Here is an 18,160-nt window from a genome sequence, read left to right on the forward strand (position 1 = left end):
TACATTTATACTCCACATTATATATTTGTATTGTTATTTTAGTGTTTATTGTCAATTTTGATTGATATTATATTGATATATCAATACTGATTTTAGTCATACTAAATAACAATTACTGCTATTATTCATCAGCATTAAATATTTACAGTTTTTAATATTGACAGTCATATTTTAGAATAATAGGATTATCTTTTGATGGGATAATTGGCAAAATCTAATTCAGATGTGATGGATTGCATTCCAAAGGAATGTGAGAGGACAGGTTGCCTGCAAAATGCCAGGGCCCAGGCTGTTGGTGCCATGTCTCTCTCTAGCCAGTCTAACAATGTAAAAGTTTAGCAGAGAGGCTTTTTTTTTTCAGTGTGACCAGAAAAGTATAGTGTTTGAGCGGCACATTTTCATGCCTGGCATTCATCTGGCTGAAACCTCACTCGCAATTGGCAGTTGACACTTGGAATGTTGCGCAAATATCCAGCAGACGTGACAACAGTTCAAACTGTTGCTCTCTTAGGTGCTCAGGCATGAAAATGTTCCGCTCAAACACTATACTTTTCCGCTCACACTGAAAAAAAATTAGAGGGAACATTGCTCCCAACCATCTAAGACTGCTCATTCCCCTCTGCACCAACAAGAAAACAAATTGCTTTCATTCCTTCTCAATCAGAGGCTGAGTTGATGGAAGATGGCTTTGCTGTCCAGAAACTCCGTAAGTCCATGCCCGCTGCAGACATAGTGCCCAAATTAGGGAACAATGGAGCCCACCGCTGCTTGCACACTTTTCTATCTTCTCTACACGTGACACAACTCCCAGGGCAGCGAGGACTAGAGAAGAGCTGGAGTTTCCCGGAACAGAGAGAGTTTTATTCTCAGTAGGTGTGCATGAAACAAGACAGGGGGCGTCTTTTTCTCAAGAGTATTATATAGTAAAAGCTATTAGCTTAAAGATACTACATCTGGCCGCTGTTGTTCTTTTGCAGCCAAAGGGCCAACAAGGGGGCGCGGGGGGGGACCCCTCCTTTTCAAAATCTAGCTCTAACGTCATCCGCTGTTAGGCCCCGACTTGTTTGGTACCCAACGATCAAAGGAGGACTGAAGCGGGAACGCAGCCTGGGCAGGAACTGCCGGATCCTCCCTTCGAAGCCTCTCCGCTCTTTGTAGTCTCCTTTCAAGTCAAGGGTGTCCGGTTTCAGGAGGCAAGCAGTTCGCCCCGCCCGGCCCCGCCCTGGGCCACCTCAGACCCCTCCCTTCTTGGGTTGCGGCTGGGAAGGGAAATATGAAGGGGAGTAGTTGTTGGTGCCGCCGCCGCCGCGCTTCAGAAAAAAGCCGCAGGAGGAGACGCGGAGGGGGGAAAAACACGGCGGTCGGCACCCGAGGCTTGTTCTGAGCAGGCAGCGGCTTCGGAAGGCCGAGGACCGGGAAAGCCTTGGGAGCTGGGCGCGCGCCCGAAGCCCCTCGCCTCGGCCGGCACGAGGCGGGCCGCCTTCCCTTGAAAAGTTTTGGCCGACTGTGGGCGGGATAGCTGGAGGACTGAAGCCCAAGGCGGCAGCTGCCCGAAGACGCTGGAGCCTCGCGCTGCTTTCTGCAATTGGGGTTCGCCCCGAGTTGGGAGGGGAAGGTGCGAGGGTTTGGGGGAGGTTGGATCCCGCCAGGTACCTTGCGCGGATCTGGACTTCATCCTTTGCGCAGAACGTTCGCTCGCTCGCTCTTGCGCTGGGTTTTGTCTTTTTTTTGAATGATTATTATTACTAGCGCGTGTTTCGAGCTTCGTGTGCGTGAGAAGACTTGCGGGATTTGGGAGAACTTCAGCGGTGCGGAAGAAAGGGATTATTAAAGCAAAACAAAAAAGAATATTTTTTAAGGGCACACACAAAAAAGAAGTTCGGAATAGAGAAGCTATTGAAAAGCTGGAAATGTCCTATCCCTGCTGCATCTTCGTTGAGTACCTGTTCCTAGTCCTGCTCTTGCATGGTGAGTACTCCAGAAAGAAACAGTAATGCATCTGTAATAATCTTTATATTATTCTTGTAACAAGAGTAATTCTTGCATTTTTTAGCCAGACTTAGGGTAAATCCAGAAAGGCTACTTCTTGCCTTAACTTCAAGCTCCTATTTATTTGCGAACGCTGTTCTTATGGATAACAATATTTTTTTTCCCTTTAACTATGAGTTGTCTTCTGTCATTTCAAGACTTTTGTGTTGTGGTGAGAAATGATATTTTAAATGCTTTCATTTTGCTGTACAAATGGTTAGAGACATTAGTCTAGTATTTATTGGAAGTATTATCATGACAGCCAGATTTCAGGAATCTCTTATATTCCTGAAAAAAATTGAAAGAGGCACATTGGTGAACAATTTAAATATGCAACATTTGTGAGGCTGGGTTTTTTTATTAAAAAAAAAAGTCAGCTCCAAAAGCAGGAATTGTTGTATAGATGCATTCCTTATAAAGTCTGTTTTTAACAGTTGCATATTTGATATATAAGATCCTGAAAGATCTAACACAGTATTTAGGTAGAGAGAAATGTGAGATTTTGCTTTGTTATCCATATTAATCTAGTCCCATTTTTGCCTGTTAGAAGTTTCATAAAAGAGCTTCCCACTTTTATTTTCTTAAATGCCTACCTTAATATCACCATGGGCTTAACAGAGAGGCCAAGAAGATGTCTACATCCAAGAAGACCTAGAAAAAAGTGTCTTAGGCCATTGACCCAAGCCAGGGTCTGCTTCAGATGCATTGTTCACTAATAAAATGATTGTACATTGCAGTCACAGTTCTTTTTCATTTAATGATGAAATGGCAAGGTGTGTTCTAATTGGGGGGGGGGTGTTTACCTAAAAGTTATGTACATAAATGTAATAACAGGATCACCCCAAGCTTTTGTAGAATTTACATTCTGTTCCCAGCAATGCCTAGCTCAGCACTCCACAAATGAGTAATGAGACCCATAGTGGTCTTTTGGTGGTGTCCAAGAGTACTGAACACTGTTTTTAAACATATGGTTTTTAGTCATTGCCAAATCTTTTAAATTCATCTTAAAACAGGGGTATAGCCTCATACTTTAGTAATGGATTTTAGAAGCTACCATACATGCTATGTAAGAAAATACATTTCTTGGCCTGCCTTGACTTTAATGTTCATTAATGTTTATTGCAGTGTTATTTCACACTATTAGTGGTGTAATGTACCTCTGTCATGATCCTCTCATTTTCTTATTTTCTAGACTGTAAAGTCCATTATTTTAGTCTTTACACAAATGGAAGATAATAACTGCATCATTTTTGCGCTTTTTCCATTGCTCTAATGTTGTTTTTGAGATGGGATATCTAGAACTGTAACTAAAATTGCAGAGGATGTAATACCGTACATGTCTGTAATAGTGTTATGATATACCTACCTTATTTTCAGTCTTTTTAAAAGTATTTTTTACTGTTGCTGCAAAATCTGGTATTCGTATTCCCTGATACAACTCCAGTGTCTTCTAATAATCATAGTTGCTTCATATGTCACCATAGTCTACATGTAATTGGGATTTTCTGTCTTCATTATGCATTATATTATTGTATTATTATTTGACATATGATTTTCACGTTTAATATTCTGTTTGTGATTTTATTATTTATGTTTTCAATATGAGGAGGGTTCCTTCAATATTCAGGAGCCCTTTGTTGTATTTTTTGTATTGCATTGTATTTTAATTGTATTTCTCCATTCTGAATCATTTGATTACATCTGCAGCCTGATTGTATCTTGTTTTCTTCATCTATTACCAGACCAATATCTGCCCACAGAAAAAAAATATTTTTTCCTGTTGCTTCCCTTTTACATTAAAACAAATTTCAGGGAGTTTGAATCAGTGAGAGGAATGTAAGGGAAAATTCAACTGTGCAAAAAGCCCATTTACTTGCTGCATCCAATTCCAGATCACAATACATCCATAGGGGATTTACTCTTTACTCCCCCTTTAGTTATTAATCAACAAGATGACTTTTAAGTTTGTATAGGAGCTTATGTTTATATAGAAGTTTATTTAAAAAAATGTTAAGAACAATGCTAGTATTCTGCAGCAAGAGCTTGTTCTTTCTTAAAATTCTAGCTTTGGTGATCTCCAATTTAGAATGCCCATAAAAGTTTGTAATATTTTATTTTAAGTTATAGCTGAGGAAACTTTGGGTTCTCCACTTATGAGGTCTGGTTGCCAGCTAGGATAAATGAATGATTGGAATTCTAATCCAGTAACATTATGTTTCCCACCTTACCCTAAATGTTATTTGAAAGAAGTGTTTATTCATTGGATGAATGAGTATCTGAATAGCTGTCCAGTATCTGTTAAATTAATAGAAATTAGTTTAATATCAGCATTTGAACATAGATGTGGATTTTATACAGGTGTTTTAAACACATAGATGTTACCATTCCAACTGTTTGGGCACTCTCAAATGCAGAAATCCCACTCCCTCATGATTAAAAATCTGTACCTTCCAGGTAACTTGTCATTTTATAGATAAAAGGACTGCTTTTAAAAATACTTATTCTCCTCCAATAACTTAGCACAAGATATACAGACTATATAAATATAGCTGGTTGAAACAGACATGCATGGACGCCAAGGTGTACTTTAAAATTCTTTGGTCTGGGAGTCTAGAAGATAGAACGGAAGGTTTGAAGTTAGAGGCTAAGTAAGGAGAGAAGGTATAATTATAGGGTTAGACTCATAGGTTCATCTGTTTAGGATTACCAAACTGTTTTAAACTTTGGCTGAAATGTGAAAGAAATCAAGGCCAGTAGTCAGATCAAAACAGCCCCTGCCAAGAGAATTTGAAATGGGGAGTTTTGCTTGTCCCCTCCCTTAGAGTACTATCAAATTGGGAGCATGAGAAAAGAAAAAAGAGGGAGGAGAAAGAATCAGTTGTTGAGGCTACAGTAAGCATAGAGGTGAAGAACATAATAGAAAATCATAACCCTTTTGCATTGAAGTAAGGACAGACAATTGGATGGGCAGTGCTGGCCTCGTGAGTGTGAATGGTTTTTTTTTTTTTGTTGCTAAATTTATGTAACATTTATAATGGTGACATTTGTCACCATTATAAAGGAATCAATAGAGTAAGGCAACTGCCACCTTTATTTTTTATATAATGCAGCTAACTGAAGAATATCAGTTTCTGGTAAGTATTTACTGTCTCACCAACTTTAGTCCTCGACAGAGGTTGTTTCCTACCGTTTTGGACTGGTTTTGCAGTAACTTGGCCTGCCACTCCCCCGAACCAGTTCTATTGGCAGCGGCGGCAGCGGCATCTTGATTTTTGGTTCTGCGTATGCGCAGAACAATCTTCTTTTCAAAACCTTTTGTGCGCCAAACCGGCAGTAATGCCAGCAGCAACCCACCCCTGGTCCTTGATTTGCAACCAGAATTAGGACCAGAATTTCCATTGCTAACCAAGGCGGTTGTTAAGTGAGTCACACCTGATTTTATGACTTTTTTTGCCATCATAATAAATAAACCACTGCAGTTCTTAAGTGAATCATGTCACATGGTTGTTAAGCAAATCCAGCCTTCCCCATTGACTTTGCTTGTCAAAAATTGGTTAGGAAGTTTACAAATGGTGATTACAAGACTCTGGGACTGTCATAAAAAACATGCTGGTTGACAAGTACCAGGATTTTGAACATGTGATCATTGTGTGAGTACCAGTTGTAAATCACTTTTTTCAGTCCACTGTAACTTCAAGCAGTTGCTAAATGAATTATTGTAAGCTCTGTGTGTGTGTATATGTATGTATGTATATATGTATGTATATGTATTAGATAGATAGATAGATAGATAGATAGATAGATAGATAGATAGATAGATAGATAGATGATAGATGATAGATACATAGATACATAGATAGATACATAGATTGATTTTTCAAACACTGCTAGTTAGGTGGGATATAAATTTAGGATTACCCAATTAATTAATTTAGGACAGGACAGAAATATTACATATAATTAATTTAACATTTTTTGTTGCCTTAAGATGTGATGGATTTGTTGAATTAATTGGAGAAGAGATTTGTCAGACTATTAACCCTGATAATCATGCAGGAGTTGCATATTCAGAAACAGTACATTTCTGAACTTCAGTTTCTTGCATGCAAACACACATTGCCTCCCGTGTCTTGTTTGTGGGTTTCCTATAAGCATCTGGCAGGCCATTGTTGGAAGCAGATGGCAGAGATAATCTAAATGGGCTTCTGATGTCTTTGATTTTTGTTCTAAACATGGAGAGTCTTTGTCTATTATTTCTATGACTCATACTCTCTGAATCTTTTCCAATTCCACCACTGGTCAAAACTTGAAAATCTTGTCTGGAAGATTATATCTGTCAGAGCTGCATAATAGTAATATTACATCCCAATCTCTGGATTTTGCTTTTTCTATGGTAGATTCAAGCAAATATTCCTTCAAGTCAACTATTGAAATTGACATTTATCATTAATGACTAATTCAAGATAAAACTGAAAAAATATCTGTCAAGATACTAGATTAGATAATCCTATATTTATTACTTGTTGAATAGTAAAGAAGGTTTGAATCATGTTATAAAATTTTTCTGTTACCGAAATTCTGATTAAAATGAGCATTAAAATGATTTCAGAACAATGGGATTAATTTATTTTACAATAAAATAGGATAGCTTTCCAAAATAATTAACATTTATATTGTACATTAAAGTAATTTTGCTCAAAATAACTATCACTGTTCTGTTGAATTTTTAGCTAGTTTACATGAAATACCAGAATGTATGGCAAATACATACAGTATATAATACCTATTGTACCTGACTCTTTTAACTACACGGGCATCATATCGCTCCTGACGGGTTTTTAATTGGGTATTTTAATTATATTTAATTATTTAGGGTTTTTTTAATCACTGTATCCTAATTGTTTTTTATTCATCAGCCGACCTCCTCCTTGTGTATGTCTCGGTATATGTCTCTGTTATGTTTGTTTTGTCCACATATTTATTTCATATGTTTCATTGTACGCCGCCCCGAGTCCTTCGGGAGAGGGTGCGGCTAAGAAATAAATATTTATTTATTTATTTATTTATGCAGTTTTCTTGCCAAGGTTTTTCAGAAGTGATTTGTCATTGCCTTGTTTCTAGGGCTGAGAGAGATGACTGGCCCAAAGTTACTCACCTGGATTTATGCCTGAAGCAGCACTAGAACGCAAAGTTCTCCTAGTTTCTAGGTCACTACTTTAATCATTTCATCAAGCAGGGTCTAACCCCCTTCTTTTTTTCTAAATAAAACATTAAAATGTAACCAATGTTAAGAATTAGAATTTGGTCTGTGGGGGCATCAAAATAAGGACTACTCTTGAATTTTCAATAAAATTATCATTTCAGACATCCATTCATCCGAGAAAGTAACTTCTGTTAAACTATATTAAAAGTCATAATTCTAATTCTAATACATTATTTTATCAAATTTGTTTTTTGTGTTAATTATTTATGTGATCTTGTAAGTATGTAAATATCTTTATTGGTCATGAACAGGGCTTCCCAATCCAGGAGTTGGTGCAATTAGTGCATAACATAGATTTGTTGAAAAACTTTCATAGCAACCACTATGGGATAGGAGCTATGAGTCCAAGAAGATCCCAAATGTGTACCAGTTCTGTTTAGGGAAGCACTACCCAATCCAGAACTAATGATGGAAAGTTCTCAGCTCTGGAGAGCCCTAAAACCCACAGCCATTTGGTTTTGAAGCCTATTCTTCCTCGAGACCCTCATAGTCTTCAACACTGGCAAAGAATCTAGGTGGACTCACTAGATTCTAGTGGATAAAGATGTGCAACTGAGCATCGTCAGCATATTGATGTTGCTTAATCCCTTACCAAAGAACCATCTCCTCTAGATGCTTCCTGTAAATGTGACATAAAAGTGGGGAGATGAGCTTTAAGGAACCTCACAAAGCAAAGGCATAAAACTAGACCTATCTCTCTAGCTATATGATTGGAATTAGCCCAGAGGAGGAAAAGTACTGCAACACCCTTCCGCCCCCCTCCCCCCAATTCTAATATGCTATGCTGATCCAGAAGGATACCATGATTAATGACACTTATTTTATTTACTTACTTATTTTATTGAAGGTCTTTGACGGATGAGAGAGGGCAGTGATAGATGTTCTACCTCTATTTTGGCTGACCAAAAATTATGAACAAATAAAATATAGCACAGGTGTCAAACTCGCCATGTTACATTGCTGTCACATGACATATCATGGAGTTTTTCCCTTCGCGGAGCTTGCGGTGTGTGGCCTCTGCAAGATGCATCTGGCCCACGGACCGCCAGTTTGATACCCCTGCAAGTATATCTTAAAGCATGACAAGTCCTTTAAGCAATGATTTGGGATGTAGGGAAAAGAAAAGCTCCGTTGCATGGTAACTCAGAATTTTATAAAATTTCTGACAAGTTTCTGCTCCAAAAAACATGTTGCAGAATGTAAATCTTTATATCAGTACTGTCATAACAGAGTGAATATTCACAGGTTACATGTTTTCCTTATTTATATGCTATCTTTATTAATTTTATAAATATCTCAAGGTGGTGAACATATATAATACTACTTCCTCCTCCTGTTTTTCTGACAACAATCCTGCTCAGATGGGGCTGAGAGAAAATGACTGGTCCAATGTCATCCAACTGGCTCTCAGGCCTAAGATAGACTAGAACTCACAGCCTCCTGTTTTTTGGCCTGGTGCCTTGAATATTAGACCAAACTGGCTTTCAGTGATCTTGATATGTGCTAAACCTATTGAACCATGGAATCAAATAGGCCAAGTCTTAATTTCTCTACGTGGAAATATTTGCTAATGATTGCACAGTGCCTTCTTATACACAGTTATTCAGATGTTCCTTGCATAAAATTAGTAACCACAGTGAGTATAATCTTTGCATATATTGGGTATTAATATATATTTTTGTATAATTGTATCAATTCAGATTTCCCTCAGTTTTAGAATTTTAGAAATGAAGTAGAAGAAAAATTAAATGGCAGTTCTATATCTCAACTTTGAAAGGCATTTATATTTTTAAAGTGTATTTACAGGATGAAGTGTTTTCATGGGATATTGTATACTGTATACAAAGTATATAATAGAGATATCTTAAGTATATAATAGTACATAATAAAGACTTGGGTTTCCCTTTACAGTGATTAACGGATCAGTGCTACCTAGAAAGTAAACTAATCCTGCTATAACTTGTCCAAATATAAATAAAAACTATTTTCTAAATACATTCTAGCAAGAAATTTAAACATATACAAAGAAATTGGGATCTGCAATTAAAAGCAACTTGATTGTTTAAAAGAACAATCCTGTAGAATGAGAATAGAGGAGGGTGTTGAAAATAAAGGAATTACTATGAAGTGCAAAAGTCTCAGCATATGCTCCTGATGCCTTTGAAGATTAGTTATAGCTTGGAAGGGCTGTTTGACTATGAAATTTAACCCTTTTTAAAATGGGCAAACAGGTGTCTCTTTTCTTTCCTCCCCGGTTTCTCTTCCTTCTTTTTCCTATCCCCCATTTTTTTCTTTTTCTTTTTGCTGTTTCTTTCAAGGAGAACAAAGTGTGAGTGTGTACGTGCATGTGTGCGCATGCGCACACACAAAAGTGTGAGTAATATGTGTAATATCGATTTGTGCATGAGAAAGAATAGTTGGAATACACTGGTAAGGTATTGGTTACTTTTGTAAAAAATAATTTATTTTACTGGCAATTAATTTGATTTAGTAACCATTAATTTAGTCAATATTAACTTCTTTCATCCCAGCCCTGATTTTTGCAGGGGAAGGGGGAATGATAGCTGCTGGCAGGTATCCATATTGGCACACATAAAATAAAATATGTCACTTGCACTCATTTATTGATAAAAGGGGATTTTTAAAATAGGCTTCAGCTGATTTTGGCAACCCCAAATTGATAAATTTGGAAGCTGGGCATTGAATAAAGTAAAGCTTCCCCCCCCCCCCCCCCAATGTAGTGGGATAGCATGCATGTAATTTCCGCTATATGTTGGATCCAAGTATTAGAATCCGTCAGTCAGAAACTTCATAATATCTCTAGTGTCTTTCAAAATTTGCATTCATCATAATCTCTATTTCAAGCAGATCGTTTCTAAGGGTCTGCATTCATATGACAAACTATCTCTCATTGCCAAAAACGGGGATGGACACAAACACTGACATATATGTGTGTATGTGTGTGTGTATATATATATTTTCTTACCAGAATGTTTATGTTTCATCTTTGATTATCCAGGGCTGGGAGAAGGTTCTAAACTTCACGACAGCCGGACTCATCCTCAAACATTCGAAAAGAACGCATGGCGAACTTTCAAGGAATCACAGTGTCACCACATGCTGAAACATCTTCACAATGGAGCTCGGATTACTGTACAGATGCCTCCCATGATTGAGGGACATTGGGTCTCAACTGGGTAAGTTTATAGGCAAACAAAATGATCACATTGGAAAACACTACAGGCTAAAATACTTTTCACTCGCAATCAGTTAAAGGATTTGGGTGTATTCATTTTTTTCTTCCCCTTAATGATAATAGCTCTCTGTCTGTCTCTCTCTCTCTCCCCCCCCCCCTCTCTCTCCCAAACCTTTCCTGCCTCTCCCTCTCTCCTTCCTCCTCCCCTCTCCCTTCATAAATATCAAAGTCAGTTATTGTAACATGTGGCTGTTGTGATTGGCTGCAGAATTTTGTGACCACAATCTGTGTTTAAGCCATTTCAAATATTTTCTATCTTTCTTACTTGGAAACTGCAGCATAGCAGAAAATTGTTCATATGCTGTTCTTGTGTTGGGACTTAAATATTATAAGATCTTGTGAATACATTCATCACTTCATGTTCTATCTTCTGACATTTGTACAAATTCATTTATAAATTGAAATTGCAGAATTATAATTGACAACCCAAATATGTGTAAATGTTTAATCGGCATTATAGATATTCTAGTAGAGTAAGATTTATTTTATAATCTTCTTTTACAGTATACTCTAAATTATGTTCTTAGTATTCTCCAGGTGATCAGTTCCTTCAAGTCTAATCCAGCAGTGCTTATTCAGGCAAAAGCCACAGTTAAAGTTAACTGGCCTCAATTACTTTGATAAATACCAGTCTTCATTCAAGTTACTAAAAAGTCCTGTTAGAAGCTATAGAAGCTCGTTTCTTAGGCAAATTCCTTCTTGTTTATAATTGGCAAATAGACAACTAGGTTCATTTCATACATCATTTTTTGCATTTATAATCTGTATACAACCATTTGATACAAGTATTTCTTTAGTATATTACAGGGGAGGGTTCCAACTTCTGCTACTGCCAGTTCGCTCAGGGATGCGCTTTACGTGCACTTGCACAGTAGTAAAAAAAAATGCTTCTGGGCAGAAGCAAAAAAGAAGATGGCACCTATGGCACCGCCAATAGAACTGGTTCGGGGCATGGCAGGCCAAGTTACTACCTACTTGGCCGAACCGTTCCGAACTGGTAGGAACTCACCTCTGGTATATTAGTTAGCATATGTTACATGATTAATCTAGAATACATTTATGCTACCAATCTAAAATTTGGTGGATGGGTACAGTCTTTTTATAGGAATGTGTATGAAGCATCTTTACAGAAATTCCATTAAACTATCTCCATACAGCACACCATGAATTCTTAATATATAATAAAGAGAAAAAACAATAAGTAAAATAGGAAAACGAAGTGTAGTGCAACAAGTAGGAAGAGAAATAAAAGGCTCTTATTTGAAGTGTTCTGTTAAGAAATCAAAGCAAATAGTTACATATAGAAACATTGAAGCTCAGGTATTCCAATTATCATTATTACAAATATTGTGAATAGGTTGTTACTTAGAGATGTATTAACTCCAGAACCTGTTTTGACAATAAGTTTTATAATTTCATACTTTAACAAAGGTTTTTTTTCCTGTTTGACTATAGTTGTGAAGTTAGAGCAGGTCCAGAATTCATCACAAGATCCTACAGATTCTACCATAACAATACATTTAAAGCTTATCAGTTTTACTATGGAAGCAATCGGTGTACAACCCCAATCTATACCTTGGTTATCCGTGGTAAAGTCCGCCTTCGTCAAGCATCCTGGATTATCCGAGGAGGGACCGAAGCGGATTATCAATTGCATAACATTCAGATCATCTGCCACAATGAGGCAGTAGCTGATAAACTAAATCAGTTGGTGAACCGCACATGTCCTGGATTTGTAGTAGGAGATAAACCTTGGGAGCAGAATGTGAGCTATGATTTATGGAGAGAAGAGAATGGCCATGAGTGCACAAAGGCACTGAATTTTGCTATGCATGAACTTCAGCTGATTCGAGTAGAGAAACAATACCTTCACCATAATTTAGATCACTTAGTAGAAGAACTGTTTCTTGGAGACATCCACACCGACCCTGCTCAAAGGATGTATTATCGCCCATCCAGTTACCAACCTCCACTCCAAAATGCCAAGGTATGTGAACATTTCACTTGTATTTCCAAGACATGTAAATGACGTGTGTTTTTAAAATTACTTGGCCCAAAGCTTAAGTCCAGATCCCATGCAGGCTTTGTCTGTTTCCACTTGTATTTCTTATCAGGGTTGCTTATCTTGTCTGTCAGGTTCTAGACGTTATTATCCTGTTAAATCTTCCTATTTGACAATCAAGCTGCTATATTCTCTTTGCTGGCTTATCACTCATGTTGCCACTTTTTCATGTCTTTTTAATTTGTACCTTGGATGCAGACTTGTAGGATCAAATCTGTTTCATGTTTTTAATATTTTACTTGGAAAGAATATTGCAATATATCATTTTTTCATTATATTTACAGAGGTGGAATCTGGAGGAGTTAGTGAGGTACAAAATGATAAAAGCAGTATCATGACATAGGCCCTGCATCTAATAAGTACAGCGCAGTGTAACATACATGTACAATAGTGACGGAGCTTGCTGACAGAATGCAACAATATTGCTTTTGTCCTGCAGATCCTGCAGACATTGCTGCTTGGCAGAATATTTTCCTTGGTGGCAAGGAAGCATTGATCCGTACTCTCAAAAGTTTCTGCTCTTTAAAATCTGTCTGCTAGTTGCAAGAGAATACATTGCAAAAATTTCTGAAAACCTGAAAAATATACTGTGTGGCCTGTTACTCAGCCACCCACCTGAAAGGAAATTTCTAATTTTATATTTTATTAAAAGTGAAGTAGTTCATATCTACAGGAAAGAGAAAAGTGGAATAAGATAATGGCAAACTTGTTATCTATAGATTTTCATAACGATTGTGAAAAAGAAACAAATAATTTATAATAGTTCACTGCTTTTCAATATTTGCCGTTTCAAAGTGCATTTCATAAGATTTTTTCAAGGCCTAACTTTTTTCACCTTTTATGTACTTTATGTTTGTTTTATAAAATTTTCCCCTTGCTCTTTTATCCAAAATACATTTAGAATGGCTTATATGCCCACCCCGTCTCTCCCCCGAAAGGAAGAAGCAAAGTGGGGGAAGCAAACTCAGACAAAGTTTGTTAAATTGTATTAAACATTAGTCTGCCATCACAGCTGATAGTATCTCTTCCCTCAAAATTATAAAAAATATGGAAACTCCAATGCCTTCCTTTTTAAAGGAATTAATGTTATAAAACAGCAGAAAATGAGCAATCCCCCTCAATGGGCAGTATTTGTTTATATCAGGAGTGGGGAAGGATGGCCCCTTTATGAATTGTGGATTTCAACTCTGGAAATCTGGGAGTTGAAGTCCACCAGTCACAAAGAGGCCATTGTTCCCACCTCTGCTTTATATAATCTTCAAACATCTTTGGGTCTCGATCATTTCATTGGGGGGAAATGGCATCCATTTAGAATATGGCCCTTTTATGACTTTTATCACCTCTGATTTAGAACATCATAAGTCGCAATGAAAATTAAAGGGGAAACTGTTTGTAACAGAATAGAATAACACAGATTCAGGATAAGCATATCATCATATGAATCAAAGGATAAAATTTTTGCCTTACAAGTTTTGGTTGAAATGTATCATCCAAGACTGAGGAGAATATAAGCATCAATGGAACCAATTGCTGAAAATATTTAATAGCATTTTCTCTCTCCAGCAACCAATTCACATTTGACAAGTTGCTCTTTGCTATCAAGTTTTTCCTTTTTCTCTCATTAACACTGTAATCCAGTGTTGTATAGTGGATTTTAGTAGGCAAGAACCAGATCAGCATTGCTGCAATAGTATTTATTGACTCAAAAATGGAACTGAGGAACTGCAGACAAATGCCTGTGATTTATACTATAGGGTCCACAGGGCCTTAACCAATCATAGAACTAAAAAAAGCCCGCCCTAATATAAACGTTCTAATTTTCCGTCCAAAACAATTGAGGTCATCTAAAGGTTAGTTTCACTTTAGCACAGTTAACAGTTAGGGTCATCTAAAGGTTGGTTTCATTTTAGCACAGTCAACACAACTATACATTCAATACATAACACCCACCACATTATAGTGCAATATCACAATAGATTTTGATATTTGCATGAAGTGTGTTATCATTAAAGCCCCCAAAAGGTTAATGCTAATCAGGAAGACTTACTGAAAGAAAGAAAGAAAGAAAGAAAAAAAAGAAAGAAAGAAAGAAAGAAAGAAAGAAAGAAAGAAAGAAAGAAAGAAAGAAAGAAAGAAAGAAAATGCCTGAGAAAACAGAAGTGGGGGGAGAGAATGATGCAGTCAACAGCAGGGACAAGAGTTTAAAGTAGAGTTCCTCAAGTGGTGATAGATGTGTCCTTCAAAATAACCTGAGGATCATTCCAGCATACTGGCAGTTCGTCTTATTGATCAGGAGGATCAGAAGGACCTTTCATGAGAAATGCCCTTCCACACTACAGCTAGAATAAAGAGATCCACCCAGTTGCCTGTTTTGATACCCATTTGAGTGAGAAGAGAACTTGGGTGGAGCTGACAAGTATAAAGAGAGTGCTACATTGTCATGAGATTAAGATTGTATAGCGTGTTTCTCAACTTTAGAAATGCTAAAATGTCTGGGCTTTCCAGCTGGATGGGGAATTCTGGGAGTTGAAGTCCAGATATATTAAAGTTGCTAATATTGGGAAACACTGGTGTAGAGATTTACTTTTGCATTATGGAATAATTTGGTGATATATCATGTGAGTCCAATGCAGTGGAACACACCAATGTAAGATTAACTTTTCCTTTGAGTAAGCTGTTACCACAAGCTTCTCTAATAATTATAATTATCCTTAATTATTATTATTATGACACCTTTCCTAGTAATATTTTTTCTTATCTTGGAGTTATACAGCAGTAGAAATTAATATATTTACACATTTTAGCTGTAATGAAAACTGAAGATACAGCACCTCAATGAGCTAACTTATTCACAGAAACATACATAGAAATGGGAATATATTGTTAAACTTTCACAATAAGGCTGTACATCTTTTCTGATAACATCTCAAAGGAATGTACATAGCAATTGGAACCACATTTGAGATCACAGTTGTCATCAGTTAATTCCAGCAGAATCTTTCAGAGTTACTTCAAGTTTATTCTTTAAACATTTTCATATCATAAAAATATGATCATGGTTTAGTCATGATCATAACTAGTTTGGCCTACCCTTTAGAATAAAATGCAATTGAATGAACCTATAGAATATTTATAAACAATATTTCTTGGTTGAACTGTATTAATCTTTCTGAATGTTTTGTAGAAATAAAGTTGAACAGTACATATTTAAATGAAGCATATGGCATTATTTTAGACTATATAATTTTATTGCATACAGTGTTACAAATTGTTTTATTTTCATGAATATGCAATAAGAGAACAGAGGAACTGGCTGTCTGGTTCAGATCCAGAACCCTTTGATGTAACGTTCCATTTTAAGCAAAAGTGTAGATATGACTCTAAAGTCTTTGGGTCAGACTGTGCAATTAAGTTAATACGCGTGGTGGGACGGGGGCTTATTGGGCAGCTTTCCCCAACAAAGCATCTTCCAGACATTTAATTACAAGAATGCTCTGCCAGCATAGCTAATGGGAAAATTGGGAATGCTGTGATAAGACTTAAACAAAAGTAGAACATCTATTTGTATAATTGCAGTTTAAAGAAAGAATTCATGTGACTGCAAAGAGCATATGTTACTTTTCCCATGTCCTCCTTTTTAAAATATGAAACTTGCCTTCAGATTGTTTTTTACCCCAACAGTACAGTTATGAATATATTCTTACGAATAATCTTATGAAAAAAATATAAATAATTCTTCCTGGAGGTAATTATTTTGAAAGCAGAGATGACACTTTTTCATAGAAATGTGTCATATTCTACTTTCTCTTACCTCTTTTTGTAAAAAAATAAATAAAATAAAATAACCTTCACAGAAATATTTACCAATTGCACTTTGATTGTTTATGAGGTAAGCATAAAACAAGACTTATAAAACATGCATAATTATTACCCTTCTGTCTTGAATTTCTTTTTCTAATTACCCAGCAACACTGATGAAAATCAGATACTGGACTATATTTAAAATCTCTCATCTTAGTTGCTTCTGGAATTGGAAAAGAGAGACATTAAATCAACTTTTTGCACTAAAGCAAACAAACAACACCTTTCTCTGAAGAGAATCAGTTGTAGAGAATCTGCCTAGCAAACTTTGCTTGATGATCTGTTGTTAAATTGTAAAACATAAATATAATCCTATTTATAACAAAGAAGAGAGTTTAGAAGATTTTAAACTTGAGGGATTCCATAGCCAAATTGCCAAAAAGCAGAACAGTAATCCCTCAGCACATTGTTATGGAAATTGTCATTGAAACAGAACTACCATGGTACAGGGCCTTCACCTCCAATTCAGATGGTCTGGCCAGCAAGAAGCTATGTTCAATATTTTCAGGACATTGAGAGGTTGAGGAGAACCAAGATCATTGCTATTTCTGTCTTTTTCCTGACAACAGATCATTCCACAGGGTGACCAAAGCAATTTCTTTTTGATAACTAATGCTGAAATCAGTTTGAAAGGAATCTAAACATCATTTTCACCAAGAGAATTTGTAACTGATCAGTTACCACCCTCACAAACACCTTGCTAGCAAGGGAGTATTGACCACTAGTATGCAACAGTTTTCATCCACTGGGTCCAGGTTTTATTTCTTCAGGAACAGCTTGATCATTGTCTCTTTAAAAGAGGTGGACACCACACTCTGAACAGGGCATGCTTCCCGCATCTATCAATCAATATTGAGTTACTTTAAATAAACTTTGTGTACTATTCATCTTGTATTATTTTCTATTGGTTAGTAAATGTTAGAGATGCCTTGTCAATAAGGAACGTTTCCCTGTGGGTTTCTGATGTTTCTTTCCAGGATTGGCAAATGGTTCACTGTAGATACTTTAGATGTATTTAATTTGAGTCATTCCTGACCTTTCTGGTTCTGTATCCCATATTGGTGACTCACAACCAGCAGCCCAACGTAAAGGCAAGTCATCTGTTTTACTTTTGAAAATGGAGAGCAAAGTTTGAGGGTCTACACGTATTCCCACTGAAAGGTCAGGGGTAATTTTCAGCAGGTTCTGGAGAACCGGTAAAGGAAATTTTGAGTAGTTCGGAGAACTAGCAAATACCACCTCTGGCTGGCACCCGAGTGGGGAGGGAATGGAGATTTTGCAATTTTTCCGGAGCGCGGGACAGGAGGCTCCAGCAGAGGTATTAACATGCCCAGTTGGCCACAAGACTGGGATGAAGCTGAAGTCATGCCTCTGTGCTCCACCCTTGACATCCAGTTTCATCTCAGTCCAGCCAAAAAACGAGACAAAAATAATTTTTCTCCTGATTAATAACCTCTACTGGTACCTCCTTGTCTCTGCAGCCTCTGGAAAAGAAACTCCCTCCTCTTGCCAGTAAGTATTTCTGCGTGGCTCCTATTACTGGCCACCAGGGAGATTAGTTTAAACTGCTGGGGGCTGGAGAGCTTGGTTGCTGCTGCGGCGGCCATTTTCGGAACAGGGGATAAGGCCCAAAGAGACCCTGACCTATCTGAGTATGAGGAGGATGACACACCGGAACCTCCAGCCTTCA

At 37.1% G+C, this 18,160-nt stretch overlaps 1 protein-coding gene across 1 annotated transcript in view; it reads left to right on the forward strand.

Moving 5' to 3' along the window:
- Positions 1-1,263: 1,263 nt before the first annotated feature.
- The window catches only part of APCDD1 (APC down-regulated 1), a 29,101-nt gene continuing 12,204 nt past the window's right edge, over positions 1,264-18,160 (forward strand). The window contains exons 1-3 of the mRNA XM_081950136.1: positions 1,264-1,968; positions 10,311-10,488; positions 12,003-12,534. Coding sequence (XP_081806262.1) covers positions 1,911-1,968; positions 10,311-10,488; positions 12,003-12,534 — 768 coding nt within the window. The 5' untranslated portion in view covers positions 1,264-1,910. The remainder of the gene's footprint in view (positions 1,969-10,310; positions 10,489-12,002; positions 12,535-18,160) is intronic.

Source organism: Natrix helvetica, assembly GCF_964273705.1.
Source record: "Natrix helvetica genome assembly, chromosome: 4".
Classification (NCBI taxonomy): Eukaryota; Metazoa; Chordata; class Lepidosauria; order Squamata; family Natricidae; genus Natrix; species Natrix helvetica.